The 13,529-nt window shown below is 42.6% G+C and overlaps 1 protein-coding gene and 1 long non-coding RNA gene across 11 annotated transcripts in view; one reads left to right on the top strand and one right to left on the bottom strand.

The window, feature by feature from the left end:
- Positions 1-13,529, bottom strand: part of LOC309338516 — a 230,229-nt gene that overhangs the window by 36,258 nt on the left and 180,442 nt on the right. The window lies entirely within an intron of this gene.
- The window catches only part of RUNX2 (RUNX family transcription factor 2), a gene marked incomplete at its 5' end in the record, with an annotated part of 233,279 nt that overhangs the window by 101,023 nt on the left and 118,727 nt on the right, over positions 1-13,529 (top strand). For all 10 annotated transcript variants that reach the window (XM_081855573.1, XM_081855575.1, XM_081855570.1 and 7 more), the window contains 2 exons: positions 618-774; positions 10,375-10,479. In XM_081855573.1, coding sequence (XP_081711699.1) covers positions 618-774; positions 10,375-10,479 — 262 coding nt within the window. The remainder of the gene's footprint in view (positions 1-617; positions 775-10,374; positions 10,480-13,529) is intronic.

Genomic DNA, 13,529 nt, shown 5'->3' with positions numbered 1-13,529 from the left:
ACAGACTTCCTTGTTTAATGCCCTCCCCGTTTTCAGCCAATTTTCAAATTTAGTGTCCCGTTCAGTCCCTCAATCTTACTCACGGGTGTTGCAGTCAAATCTTTATTTCAGGAAGGAATCGGCGCTCTCCGTTCATGGCGACGCGGCTTCACTCCACAAGCTGGGTAGCGACTCTCAGCACCGCGCTCTCCCCGATGCCGCTCCGGAGCCTTTAAAAAGGCTCCTTTACAGTATCGAGGGGCGCAAAAGGTGCCCGCCGAGTCTCCTTGTTTACAGGCTTCCGCGCCTGTAATTTTAGGGGTCCCCCGCTCGCCGTAGCGGGTCGGACCCGAACTTGCGGAGCAGTCCTGCCTCGGAGCTCGAGGCTAGAACCGCCATTAAACGATGGCGCCGACCGGAAGTCCCATGTTGAAGGGAGTCTACATGTATAGAGCTTGCTTCCCACTATAGACATTGACCGTCAGCACAAGGAAGGGGGGCTCACACACCACAGTGAGAGATAACGCTGGTGTTTGTGATTACTCTTTGCACGATTTGCACATCCCAATTCATCTCAAAATTCATAGGTGGGTTTGAGATTGAAGCCACATAACTCTATTGTGTCTTTATTGCCATAGGTGGTGGCTTTAGGAGAAGTCCCTGATGGCACAGTGGTCACAGTCATGGCTGGGAATGATGAAAATTATTCTGCAGAGCTGAGGAATGCGTCTGCCGTAATGAAGAATCAAGTGGCACGCTTTAATGACCTGAGATTCGTTGGCAGAAGCGGAAGAGGTACATCATTTTATTATTATGCATTTATTCTATCAACAAATATAAAGCCCCAATTTGAAAATGTTTCCACACAAAAATACTGATTATTTTATAAACAAATCATGCTCAGCCTTCCATTTGTAAGATAAATGCTGGTTTGCAAAATTCTGTATTTATTCAGACTACGTTGCCATTCTAGGGTACAAAGCACACATGCCCCACCCAAACTACTTGTTTTTATCATATCTGAATTTTGGGAAGAAATATTTCAAAATAGTTCTAATTTTGTTGGTACCAACAAATGGGTGGTAGTACAGAAGCATGAAGGGACACGGGTGGCACTGTAGGTTAAACCACAGAGCCTAGGACTTGCTGATCCAAAGGTTGGTGGTTCGAATCCCCACCACAGGGTGAGCTCCCGTTGCTCGGTCCCAGTTCCTGCCAACCTAGCAGTTCGAAAGCACGTCAAAATGCAAGTAGATCAATAGGTACTGCTCCGGCGGGAAGGTAAACGGTGTTTCCGTGCGCTGCTCTGGTTCGCCAGAAGCGGCTTAGTCATGCAGGCCACACGACCCGGAAGCTGTACGCTGGCTCCCTCAGCCAATCAAGCGCCGCAACCCCAGAGTCGTCCACGACTGGATCTAATGGTCAGGGGTCCCTTTACCTTTACCTTTACAAAAGCATGAAGAAATTTCTGTTGTGGAATAGAGGCAATTGAAGTTCACTTTAAAGTTAATGGTATTGAGAAAAAGAATAGAATCATAGAATCACAGAATCATAGAGTTGGAAGAGACCACAAGGGCCATCGAGTCCAACCCCCTGCCAAGCAGGAAACACCATCAGAGCACTCCTGACATATGGTTGTCAAGCCTCTGCTTAAAGACCTCCAAAGAAGGAGACTCCACCACACTCCTTGGCAGCAAATTCCACTGTCGAACAGCTCTTACTGTCAGGAAGTTCTTCCTAATGTTTAGGTGGAATCTTTTTTCTTGTAGTTTGGAACCATTGCTCCGTGTCCGCTTCTCTGGAACAGCAGAAAACAACCTTTCTCCCTCCTCTATGTGACATCCTTTTATATATTTGAACATGGCTATCATATCCCCCCTTAACCTCCTCTTCTCCAGGCTAAACATGCCCAGCTCCCTTAGCCGTTCCTCATAAGGCATCGTTTCCAGGCCTTTGGCCATTTTGGTTGCCCTCCTCTGGACACGTTCCAGTTTGTCAGTGTCCTTCTTGAACTGTGGTGCCCAGAACTGGACACAGTACTCCAGGTGAGGTCTGACCAGAGCAGAAATTATGTTATTTTTATTTAGCATTGGGTCTGTCTGATCCAGTGCTTACTGAGACTGAAAAGCTGTTGTAGGTTTCAATAAACTTTGGATCAGGTTCCATACATAGTACAGTTGCTAAATTAGTGAGAATCAAGTATTGTTTACTTTAGAATCAAAATGAATATGACTTTCTAGTTCCCAGAAGATTCAGCTCTGAAGTTTCCTCTGCCCTTTAAGGATCTCTCTGTAATATGAAATTTAGTCTCCAGTTGTAAAAACTTTTTATAGCAATAGAAAGACTGAAAAGAATTTCCACTGAAAATCCCTGTAACTGCTTCAAAATTGAAATTAGTGACTAAATAGATGCTTGAAACAATGATGATTTACATTTTTAAAAAATACGGAAATCCCCAAAGCAAAATGAGTTTGCTAGCTATATGAGGTTTAAGTAAGCCAAAATATATTAATTTGTTCAATATTTTGTCAGTTGTAGCACAAGCAACAACTTACGCTGCAATAAATCTTTGGCATCCTGATGTGAGGCTAGCCGGGCAAAGCTGGATTGCTCCATCCCATTTCTCTCTCAGGCAGGAAAAACCGAAAAACCTTTTTCCAGACTTGGATTCTTGCTTGTTCTGCTGTTACCCAAGAAGTCTCAGCATGGGAAAGAAGGATTTGACAGCAGACTCGTTCTGATTTTTACTCTGGGAGATAGCACCATGTGGTATTCTTGTGCCTTCCTTAAAGCGGCAGTGAAGGATGATTTTTTAAAAAAGCAAATGAGCTTCATTTGCACCTCCCAAATTAATACACAGATCAGAACATAGAATCATAGAATTATAGAACATATGTAGTATTCTTTGGATTGTGAATTCCTCCTAATTTTGTGATATAGTTCTTGGCTCAAAAGTATACCAAAATGCCTAAAGAATGAATATTTTAGGATAAACTATGTTTAGAAATACATTCATTGAGATGAAATAAGCATTAAAATATTTAAATACTTAGATAAGTGGAGAAGTCCACATATACTGGTGCTGCAGTGGATTGGATCTGACTTGCATATGAGTACATGCAAAATTGACCTGGCTGGGCAAAGACTGACCCTTCCCTTCCCTCTAGCCAGGCAAGGCTGCTGCTTCAGCCCAGGGGTTGGGGTCCTTTGGCCACCTTGGCCCAGCACTCTTGCTCTGTGGTGCCCTATAGAACCACATTTAAAAACAAAACAAGTTGTGCAAAAATAGGAACCAGGCTTTTCTGAGGCATGTAATTAACATAAATGCAAATCTGTGATATGGGCCAGAATCACTGTTCTGGGGACTGCTTCAATTGTTTCAATCAGAGGGGTCATTGTTACTATCTTAACCATTTGTGAACCACCCTGAGACCTGAGGGTATAGGGCGGTATATAAATTCAATAAATAAAATAAAATAAAATAAAAATTGGTAAAAGTTATTTAGCAAGGGCTGTTCCCAGTCAATGGTTTTTATTTTAGGAATGTGGCCAATCATGTAATCTTTTAAATCTATTTCAATGCTATATAATAAAGAACACTTCTATTGCCCAGATAATTTGATAAAAAATATTTTTTCCCTTTCTTATTTTAATGTATTGTTTTAAAATTCTGTTTTGTCTTTATGTTGATTGATTGAGTTTGAAGGTTTTTTGGCATCTATTTCAAGACAGCCTGCAACAGAAGTACAGTAGTTACAGCACAAGACTGGTGCTAGAAAAGAACAGACATCTGATGTAGCACTTGTCTGCTCCAAAACTCATTTGAAACCTATGATATACATTTATTAAACAGTAGGAAATGAAGTGAGTATATAAAAAAATCACAGTGAGTTTCCCTCACTCTTACCTCCCATGGATGAGAAGCTTTCTGTGATCAATGAGTAAAATTTACGAAAAGTGATAGTGTATTTTACAAACTCTCAACATATTTATTTAAGAAACTTCAAAGGATAACAAAGGGTATGTGCAAAGTACATACTATATTGGCTTTCCAAGTTTTGGCTACTTTCCCAAATAGCAATTTTTATATTAAAAAAAAGAAAGAAAGAAAGAAAGAAAGGGGGGGGGGAGAGACAGACTTAACTGCTTGCAGACTTTTCACGCATGGAAGATGAAGAAAGCTTCTTTTGATGAAGTGTAATTATGTCCAAACAGAGCTGACCCCCTCCTCCTATATTTCTTATGATCTTAACGGAAGAAAGTAGGGTTTTTCCTTTGAAGCAGCCGGGATTTGGTAGAGGATCTGAAATGCTAGCTCCATTCTGCTGCCAGAGGCATGATGGAGAAATTGGTCCAGACTTGTCTCTCAGACACAGAGCAGAGAGCACGAAAGAAAAAGTTATCATTAATGATGGATTTTTATAGCACTGCTTAAAATAGAAGGAAAGGAAACAGTAGTAGTAAACAGGGGCTCATGTGCTATAAACATAGCAAGAATGTTCTGGGCTAAGTAGACGTTTCTATTTATTGGAGCAGGGCAGGTAACAATATGAAACACATGTATAATATGAAAATGAAAATAAGGCAAAATAAAACATGAGCTAGAACTTCACACGCAGTTGAAAACATTGCGCTGGCAACCAGAGATCAGACTAACTTGAAAGCTTTGCAATACTTCCAGAAAAGGACCAGGCACATGCAAGCATCCAAGGGTAGTGCGTTCTGCAGCCTTTGGGCAGCCCCAAAGACTCCCGTCCACAGACTCTTTCAGCTTCATTATCTAATCTGGTTAGGGAGGTCTGCCCAACTGTTCCCTACTCCACCTTCCTGTTGCACTACAGCTTTGTCTCAGCCGCTTGATGTGGCCCCCTGGATGCTGCAGTGGAGGCAAGGAGTGAAAGAAAGTGGGTAGGGACGGGGAGAAGCAGATTGCATGTGCCACTTGTCTCTTTACCAGGTGACTCAGGCAGGAGCAGTGGTGAGTTGCAAATTGCCACTTCGATCGAACCATGTCTTATGTGGAACGGTTGAAGGAGCTGGGTCTGTATAGCCTGGAAAAGAGGAGACTGAGTGGCTATATGATCGGCCTCTTCAAATATCTGAAGGGCTGTCACATGGAAAAGGGAGCAAGCTTGTTTTCTCCTGCTCTGGAGGGTAGGACTCGAACCCATGGCTTCAAGTTGCAAGAAAGTTCCTGACTAAACATCAGGAAGAACTTTCTGACAGTAAGAGCTGTTAGACAGTGGAACAGACTCCCTTGGGAGGAGGTGGATTCTCCTTCCTTGGAGGTTTTTAAGCAGAGGTTGGGTGGCCACCTGTCATGAATGCTTTAGCTGAGATTCTTGCATTGCAGGGGGTTGGACTAGATGGCCTTTGGGTCCCTTCCAACTCTATGATTCATTTCAAACACTGCTGGCTGTAGTCAGGAAGGTCTATACAATAGTCTTCCAGCCTTACTGCCCACAGACACTTTACCTCCTAGGACGTTTTATAACACTGCAGGCCATTAATTAGAAGATATCCCAATATTGTTCAGAGTCAAGAAGGAGATCCTCCTTGATTTCCTGCAGAGCAGGGGTGGGGAAACTGTGGTCCTTCAGGTGTTGTGGGACGCCACCTCCTGGTCACCCCCAAAGAGCATGGCCAGTGGTCTGTGGTGTTGGCAGCTGGAGTCCAAAGACAGCTGAGGGGTCATGGTCCCCCAGCCCTGTAGTATGGCATATAATATATTTTAGCTTTGTAGTAATTTCCTCCCCTCAGGAAACTGTAGCACTCTTAGAGGGGCAAGGAACCTTTAACAGAGAATTCTCAGCTTTATCAACTTCAGTTTCCAGGAGTCTTTGTGGAGGGGGAATTGTGGCTCAGTGGATGTAATTACTTAACTGCCTTTTACTGCACTGCTAGATAAGTGGTTAAGATTGGAGTATTTACTGCTGCAACCAGCAAGACATTCTACCATCTTTGTAGAGTTACTGCCTGACTTGTGGACACACATATCGGTGCAAATACTTATGATTAAGATATTTGGTCTGTAAATTAATTGCAACAGCATCTGACTGCAGAGTCTGCCCTGGGCGCTTGTAGGGTCGTTTCTCTCTTCAGCAAAGAGGTTCAACTACACCCAGATGTGTTAATGACAAAGAATGCCCAGTATGGGGGTGCACTAAAGGAGTGGTGCCAGATGACTTCTGAGCCAGCGAGGTTCATAAAAAGAACACTAAAATTAGTAATTAGCTACCAGAAGTAAATTTCAAGGCCACAGAGGAACCAGTAAAAAGAATGTGGGAAGGAGCTGGTGCGGAGAGAATCTGGTCAGGATCTAGCAAAAGTCAGGCATTTTTAAAGTCGCAGTGATTTTACTGAGAGATTTCAGCAAAGCTTTATGATGCAATCTAAGTCTACTCAGAGGTGAGTCCCATTGAAGTCAATGGCGGCTTACTTACAAGTAAGTGGTGTTAGGATTGTGCCTTTAGTGACTACAATGGGACTAAAAAGTGCTTAGCTTTGGGCTGGATCATGACTTTTATCTTCTGCATGACTATAGAACCTCACAAAACACAGTGTTTTCTCTGATATAACGAGAAATACAGTTGGCAAATGTGTATACTAATATTTATTTTGATTGTGTAGAATGTGTCAAAACACATCAAGCATCTTAATATTTTATATTTAAGGCTTTGCTAGAGATATTTTTGCATTTTAGACCCATCACTTCTCTTTTTTTAACCCCAACACTTTTTCATTTATGTGAGCAAAGCCAGGTTCCTGAATTCCAAGGCAAATTTATTAGCAGTCTTTTAAAAAAGATGTCCAGCTAAAATATATTCCCACTTTTCATTGCTTGTCTTTTGAATACAATATCAGAATAAGAAGATCAACATTTAAGATGGTGCAGGGAGCTTTCAGTTACACTGGGATACAGAGAATGCAGCATTGTTTTTAAAATGTTTTGGGCAGGATCAGTCCCCTCAACCCCCACCCCAGTTATACGAACGCCTGTCTTTTTCCAAGCCTTGCACAGCAATTTTTGACAAAAATATTGTTTGTTTTAAATCAGTTCTGGCTAGCCAGGATCGAAAAAGTGGTTGGAATAAGGTGATGGGAGCTTCCCTTTTCTCTTCTTGGGCATAAGGAGGCGTAGGTGGAGGCAGCACATGCAAGGAAGGAATTTTAAAATGGCATCCTTGATTCTCCTGTAAAAAAATAGGGGGATGGGGGATAATGGCAGGGCTGGTGGCAAGGAAAAGAACTTGGCAGGAGAGGCTGGTCTGACAGCTTAGTTTACTGGTAAATAGAGGAAACCCCTCTCCTAAAAATCCACTGAGGGTTTTGCTGGCATCCTGATTTAGTGGTAGCAATGAACCTCCCTCTGGACAGCAGGGGTTGTTCTTACTAGCCAGGATCAAAGACTTGCTTGCCTCTGGCCAGTGGAAGAGTGGTGGTGTTGGAAGATGAAAATTTACAATAAGGAATTAAATAAAACACCACAAATAACATCAATCACAAGCCAGTGGTCAACAATAAGGTTAGCCATGCCCAAAGGCTGATCTGTTGAAAAACGGAATAGTTAAGATTAAAACAATAACTGTTTCTGCTCCAGCTTCATACTTCTCAGAGGATGTCGCTTAGTGATAGGTCACTTCTGCATAAGTGTAACATTTCTGTAATGAGCGAAATAAACATTATTTGTGATCTAAATCACAGATTTTCCTGAAAATGCTGTGTGCTAGTACTGGGATAGAAATATTTCATTCCCTTGAAAGATTTACAGTCATATTCATTCTCTCTCTCCTCTCTATGTCCAAGATGTTCTGAAGCACATGTCTGTTAACAAATGCTGTAGGTCTGAAGCAAGTTTAGAGAGGTGGATTGTGAAGGAAAGCTTGCTTACTAGAGTTGACAGCAACAGACCTGTTCTGTTTTATTTACGTACCCTAATACGAAACGAACACACAGACACGCATCTGCGTGCTTGCTTTGTATTAGACTTGAAAAGACTCTATTAAGTTTTGTGCTGCTACATATTATTTAAGAGTTGGGTTTTGATTTAATACTGACAAGGCAGAGACAAGGCAGAATGGGAGGGGGGAGGAAAAGAGTGAGCGTTTAAAGAGAAAAAGACCTTTTTAAGATTCTGGTAAAAAGAGTCAAGCCTAAATGAGCCATAGGCATGAGATTGCTGACGGCTTTATTGAGTCACTGTTGCACGCCCACCTTTTCCTGTCTTGAAACAGTTTGCAGTTTTGACTATCTGAAATGATTAACAGTTGCATATCTAAGTGATTAGAGCAGTGACTCTGCAGAACAGACAGAGCCCACAGTCTTGCATGACTGAAGGTGCATTCAGATCCTGTCCCGTTTTCTTTCTCCCTTTCTATATAGTTTTGTCTTTTTAAGAGTTGCAAGGTTGCACTGCATCGCATGTTACCTTGCAGTTGTGAAATAGATAACATTCTATACATGCAAAGCAACTTCACACTGGATAGGTATTTAGGAAAGAAAGAAAGAAAGAAAGAAAGAAAGAAAGAAGGAAAGAAAGAAGAGTTCTATAGATTGTTCCAGTAATGATGATATCATATTATGACTACAGGCATATTAAAAGCAGGAGACACTAGCTCCCTGTTTGATGGCTCCCGGGAGAGATATTTATTCTTTTCACATATTGTAATGGACAAATTAAATAATGAAACAATGTGATGTAAAATAACATAAAATTCATTTCAGCTGCACAGTGCAGTGAACAGTAATTCTACTCAAGAGTTTTACACTGGTGTAAATGCTTGCGTGGAACTTGGCATTCTGCTCAGAATAAGTTATTGCAGTTCAATCAGTGCTGGCCATGACCCTACTACACTGAATCACATGCCTTGTTCCCTGTTCAGAAAGACGTAAGGCAGGACTTGTGGGAACAAATATGGTCATGTTTAGTGTTCCTCAGCCCCTCTGCATAAGAACCCCAAGCAATGCTTAAAAGCGGAGCCACTGGTGAAAAGAGAGCCTTGAGCAGCTTCCTTGCCTGCAGCCCCCTCCTGCCTGCTTGCTGCCTGCTTGCTCGATCCCCACACTTGGATTGAATTATAGAAATGAGGAGGGGCTGCCTTTGGTGTTCCTGGAGTCTGTCAACTACCTTCCATACTGAGAAAAAAGCTCTTTCTTGCCTTGTGGTTTGCAATTTTAGTGCCATGATCAGGCAGCACCAAACATCATATGGCACCTTTCTGCTTCATTAGGAGACATCTCTTTTCTATTTCTTTCCCACTGGGGTTTCCCCCATGGAGCTCCTCTTCCTGGTCTTGTTCAGGCCGGGACAAACCTTTTCTCTATTGTTAGCTTCTTGGGGCAGGGGCCCACTAGTTGCTTATGTTATTTTGCAGAACAGCGCGAAACGCACCTTGTATATCATGTTCTGTGTAAAAGAAATGATGTTTGCCCCATTTCTGAAGTGTTCCTGTTTATATTCCTGGCTTATCTTTGTCAGAGGCCCTGTTACGTGAGCAAAAACATTCCTGGGAAACACCCAGAAGACTCTAGTTTCAGCAGTCCTCTCCTCTGGGAGTATGAGGGCTAGCATGCCCTCCAAAATTCCTCATGAAAATAGGGACGTCCTAAGGAAAAGCGGGACAGCTTCTGTAAGTCTGGGACTGTCCCTGGAAAATAGGGACACTTGGAGGGTCTGGGGTAGTGCTTGCCTACCAGGGCACCGTAGTTGGCAGAGCCACTGCTGGACTGGTAGGTGACTTCTTAGACTCATCCCAGGCGTGTGTCTCAGGGGATACCCAAACCTGCCTTTCTCTGCTCGGCTCCTCTTATGCTAGTTGTGTATTATGTTGCTGAATGCTGCTGTCTGGACATTACTGCCTGAAAGCAGTAAGGGGAATAAAGCCTGCTGATTGACATTCATTGCAAAAAAGAAGAAGAAGCCTGTAATAATTTCTCCACTATTATTTCACCATCTGATATTTCAATTTAAAAAAAATGAGTTCCAAACGTTAGAGTGAAACCACAGCAGCATAATGTTTCCTTGTTCCACTGGGGCTTCGAGTTTGATGATAATTGGGTTCAGTAGCAGCCAGCTTGACGGGACAGAGGCACCTACTTGACCTCCTGGCAAGAGCATCACTGCTGCTTAGGGGGAGGCAGAGGGGCAAGGTGCTGCAGCTGCATGAAAAGGAGCGCACAACTGGCTTCGCTGGTGCTTTCCCACTGCCTCAACTTCAGTACTCCTAGCACTGCTGTGGGACCCACCTGCCAGAAGGCCAGGTAAGTGGCTCAATCCCACCAGGCCATCGTCTGCTGATTGGGATTCTGAGTGCTGTAGATGGTTTCTCAAGCAACCATACTTTTATACTCATTCTTTTCCTTTCCCCTTCCCCTTGTTTTCACTGTTCCTTACAGGGAAGAGTTTTACCTTGACAATAACAGTCCTTACAAATCCCCCCCAAGTGGCTACGTACCACAGAGCCATCAAGGTGACAGTGGATGGACCCAGAGAACCAAGGAGTAAGTACACTGTTCTCTGCTTGTGATCTGGAGTCTGGTGCTCTTTATTTGTGGAAGTAAATGGCTGCCATCACCTTCAGTGTATGATAGTATTTCTTCATCTCCTATTCCAAGCCCGGTTCTCTCTCTTGTGGAGACCTCGCTGTGATTTAGGCAAATTGTTCCAAGTTTAGAGCATAGGTGGGCCATTCCAGTAATGGGACTTCAGAGGACTTCATTGGAAGCTCATGGTGCTCAGACTGAATTCTTGCATCATCCAAGCAATGTGTTTTCCTCCTGGAATTCAGGCTGTGTCCTCACTGTTTGGGTGAAGTGACATCCACATGGTTCTGGCCAATTTTATCCATGCCCACTTTCCCTTTGTTAGTGGTTTTCCTAACTTGGTTAAAATTTGCCCATACTGTGTGGACACTGCTTTGCAAAATGCTGAGGGGTGTGCGTGTGTGAACTAGGTTCCCATAGTCTGTTGTAAGGCAAGTGAAGAGGGTATTCAATAAACAGTCCAATATTTTGAGAATCGAAGACTTCAGTCGCCTGAGCCCTTTTGTGATAATGTCCCTGTGGCCTAGAACAGGGGTAGGCAACCTAAGGCCCAGGGGCCGGATGCGGCCCAATCGCCTTCTCTATCCGGCCTGCAGCATGTTTTTACATGAGTAGAATGTGTCCTTTTATTTAAAATGCATCTCTGGGTTATTTGTGGGGCATAGGAATTCAGTCATCCCCTCCCCCCAAAAAAATAGTCCGGCCCCCCACATGATCTGAGGGATGGTGGACCGGCCCCCGGCTGAAAAAGGTTGCTGACCCCTGGCCTAGAAGGACTGGCACTGAAGGTCAGGCAGATCTCATCCCCTGCTTAATTCAGTAAGATCAGGAAGCAAGGGTTTTTACTTTGCATCTCATTAATGAGGTGTGAATTGTTCGAGATTAAGTCTTTATAGAGTTGTGTTAATGTGATTGTAGTTACTTAGATGCACCTTCAGATGCCATTTTCCAGAACCTAAGCAAATATGCTCACTGTTTTGTAAAGGAAAAAGCATTCAGATATGTGGAACGTGGCATGAACATCATTGTATGCTTCTGAATGCATTTTCCCCTATTACAGGCAATTATTTTTACTCTTCTACTACTTAATTATGTCATGTATAATTAAATTTTCTTAGTACAGAATCCAGCTTTAACAATGGAATCATGATAGAGCCCTTGGGAATAAAGAACATGGCAATATACTGTAATAGGACTGAACTAGCAACCTTTAACTGATGCTTAGGAATTGTCTGCACTCAAATGATCTTTCCTGGCTTTATACAGCTGAGGTTCATGGCACCAAGAATGAGTGTTGGGAACCAAGTACTCCTAATTTGCTCCCCACCACAACTGCCCCCTGTCATGAGCGGACTTTGTCAGAGTGTATTAAGCCAGAGTCTCCCATTACATCTGAATTTGGGAATGATAGCTTAATCCCAGCTGAAGAAAGAAAACAATGAGGTGGGCTGCTATGTGTAAAATGAAGAAGTCATTTGTGATGTGACCAGCCCTGGTTCAGCTGCCAAAGAATGAGACAGTGGGAATGAGGAACAGGATCCTTCAGGCACGCAGGTGAATCTCAGTTAACTAACCAGAACGAGAAGCCAGGCTTATTATTCTGGTTGCTAACTGTCATTAAGGCAGACTTCCTTGGTTCAGATAAAATTAGGAGCTCTGGTTTAACATAACCTGGGACTGAAGTTGCAAGGCAATGCAGAAAGGGAAAGGTGGACTGCCGTGGAGCGGGGCAAGGCAAGGATGTTTGGCCCTAATATTTGTCCCGGATTGGAATTACGGAAGGATACTAACAGTTAATCGTATTAAGAAATTAATGATTATTTGAAGAGTAATCACATTAAAATCAGATAAATGCTTCTGATGGAAGCATCTTAGTCATTTATTTGCATTTGATGAGTAATTGCTGATGAAACCTTGACAGGAGTGCAAATTCAGTTGTTTCAGTGTTACACCCACTGCCGCCTTCTTCATGTTTCCCTCTGATTAACAATGGAGAAATATTGGGGTCCCTTCTGTTCTTGAACTATATGGAATTTGCCTGCGCATGTTGAAGACTGTTTTCACCTTGTATCAGAGAAGCTTCCTGTCTTTTTCATTCATCTTTGCTAAATTTGCTGTTCTTGAAAAAGGCCCTTTTCTCATTTGCAACTGCTAGCACTTAGTGGGTTTGAAAGCATTTTGTCCTTTGTGAAACATTGACAAGTTTCTACATCTGGATTTAATTTGGTTCTTCCTGCTTGGAAGTCTGCAACACTGTGCCGATATACCTTTGAAACAGGAAATTTCCAAACAGGCAGACAATATTTAAGCGCAGCAAAAGGAATAGATTTGTGCCTAAATTTGCCCATCAGCACAACATATGAATACTTAGCAAGCAGCAAACATTTCAGTAGCAAGTACATTCATGTATGAAATTTTGCTAGTGCACGTAGGTCCCATTATCCAAGCACTTGTAGGAAAATTCACTTATCCAAACACAAGGAATTAGTACCCAAGTCTCGCTATACACACCACAGATTCAGATATCCAAACAGCTGGATCTGTGTATAAACAAATAAGCAGGCTTAAACATACCTTACTTTTTGTGTTCTATTGGTTTGAAGCAGTCGTTTTGCCAGAAACCAGGGGGTGGGAAGGAGGTGAGATAAGACAATTAAGATAACATTTTTCGTTCCTTGTTAGCCTTTTGCAGGGTTTCAGAGGGTTTCCCTGGGTTTCGCTTTTGTCTGTCATTTGGAGGTCAGAATTCTGTGGTCGAGAACACGATAGAAATATTCTCATAGGAATCAATGGAAATAATTTAATTAATATTCAAACGCTTAACAAACGATTTTCAGGATTAGAATGAAAATAAAACATGACTGCCATATGGGGGCCCATATGGGGGCCACAAAGAGAATACAGTCATGGGGAAGCTTTTGCCATAACTGAATTACTGCCATGTGAATACAGGCTCTGGCAGACTGAGCAGATGAGACCAATAAAGCAGTTTCTGCACATGCCGTAGA

The sequence above is a fragment of the Podarcis erhardii genome (genome assembly GCF_964252035.2).
Source record: "Podarcis erhardii genome assembly, chromosome: 3".
NCBI lineage: Eukaryota > Metazoa > Chordata > Lepidosauria > Squamata > Lacertidae > Podarcis > Podarcis erhardii.
This window is presented reverse-complemented; position numbering and strand designations above follow the sequence as displayed.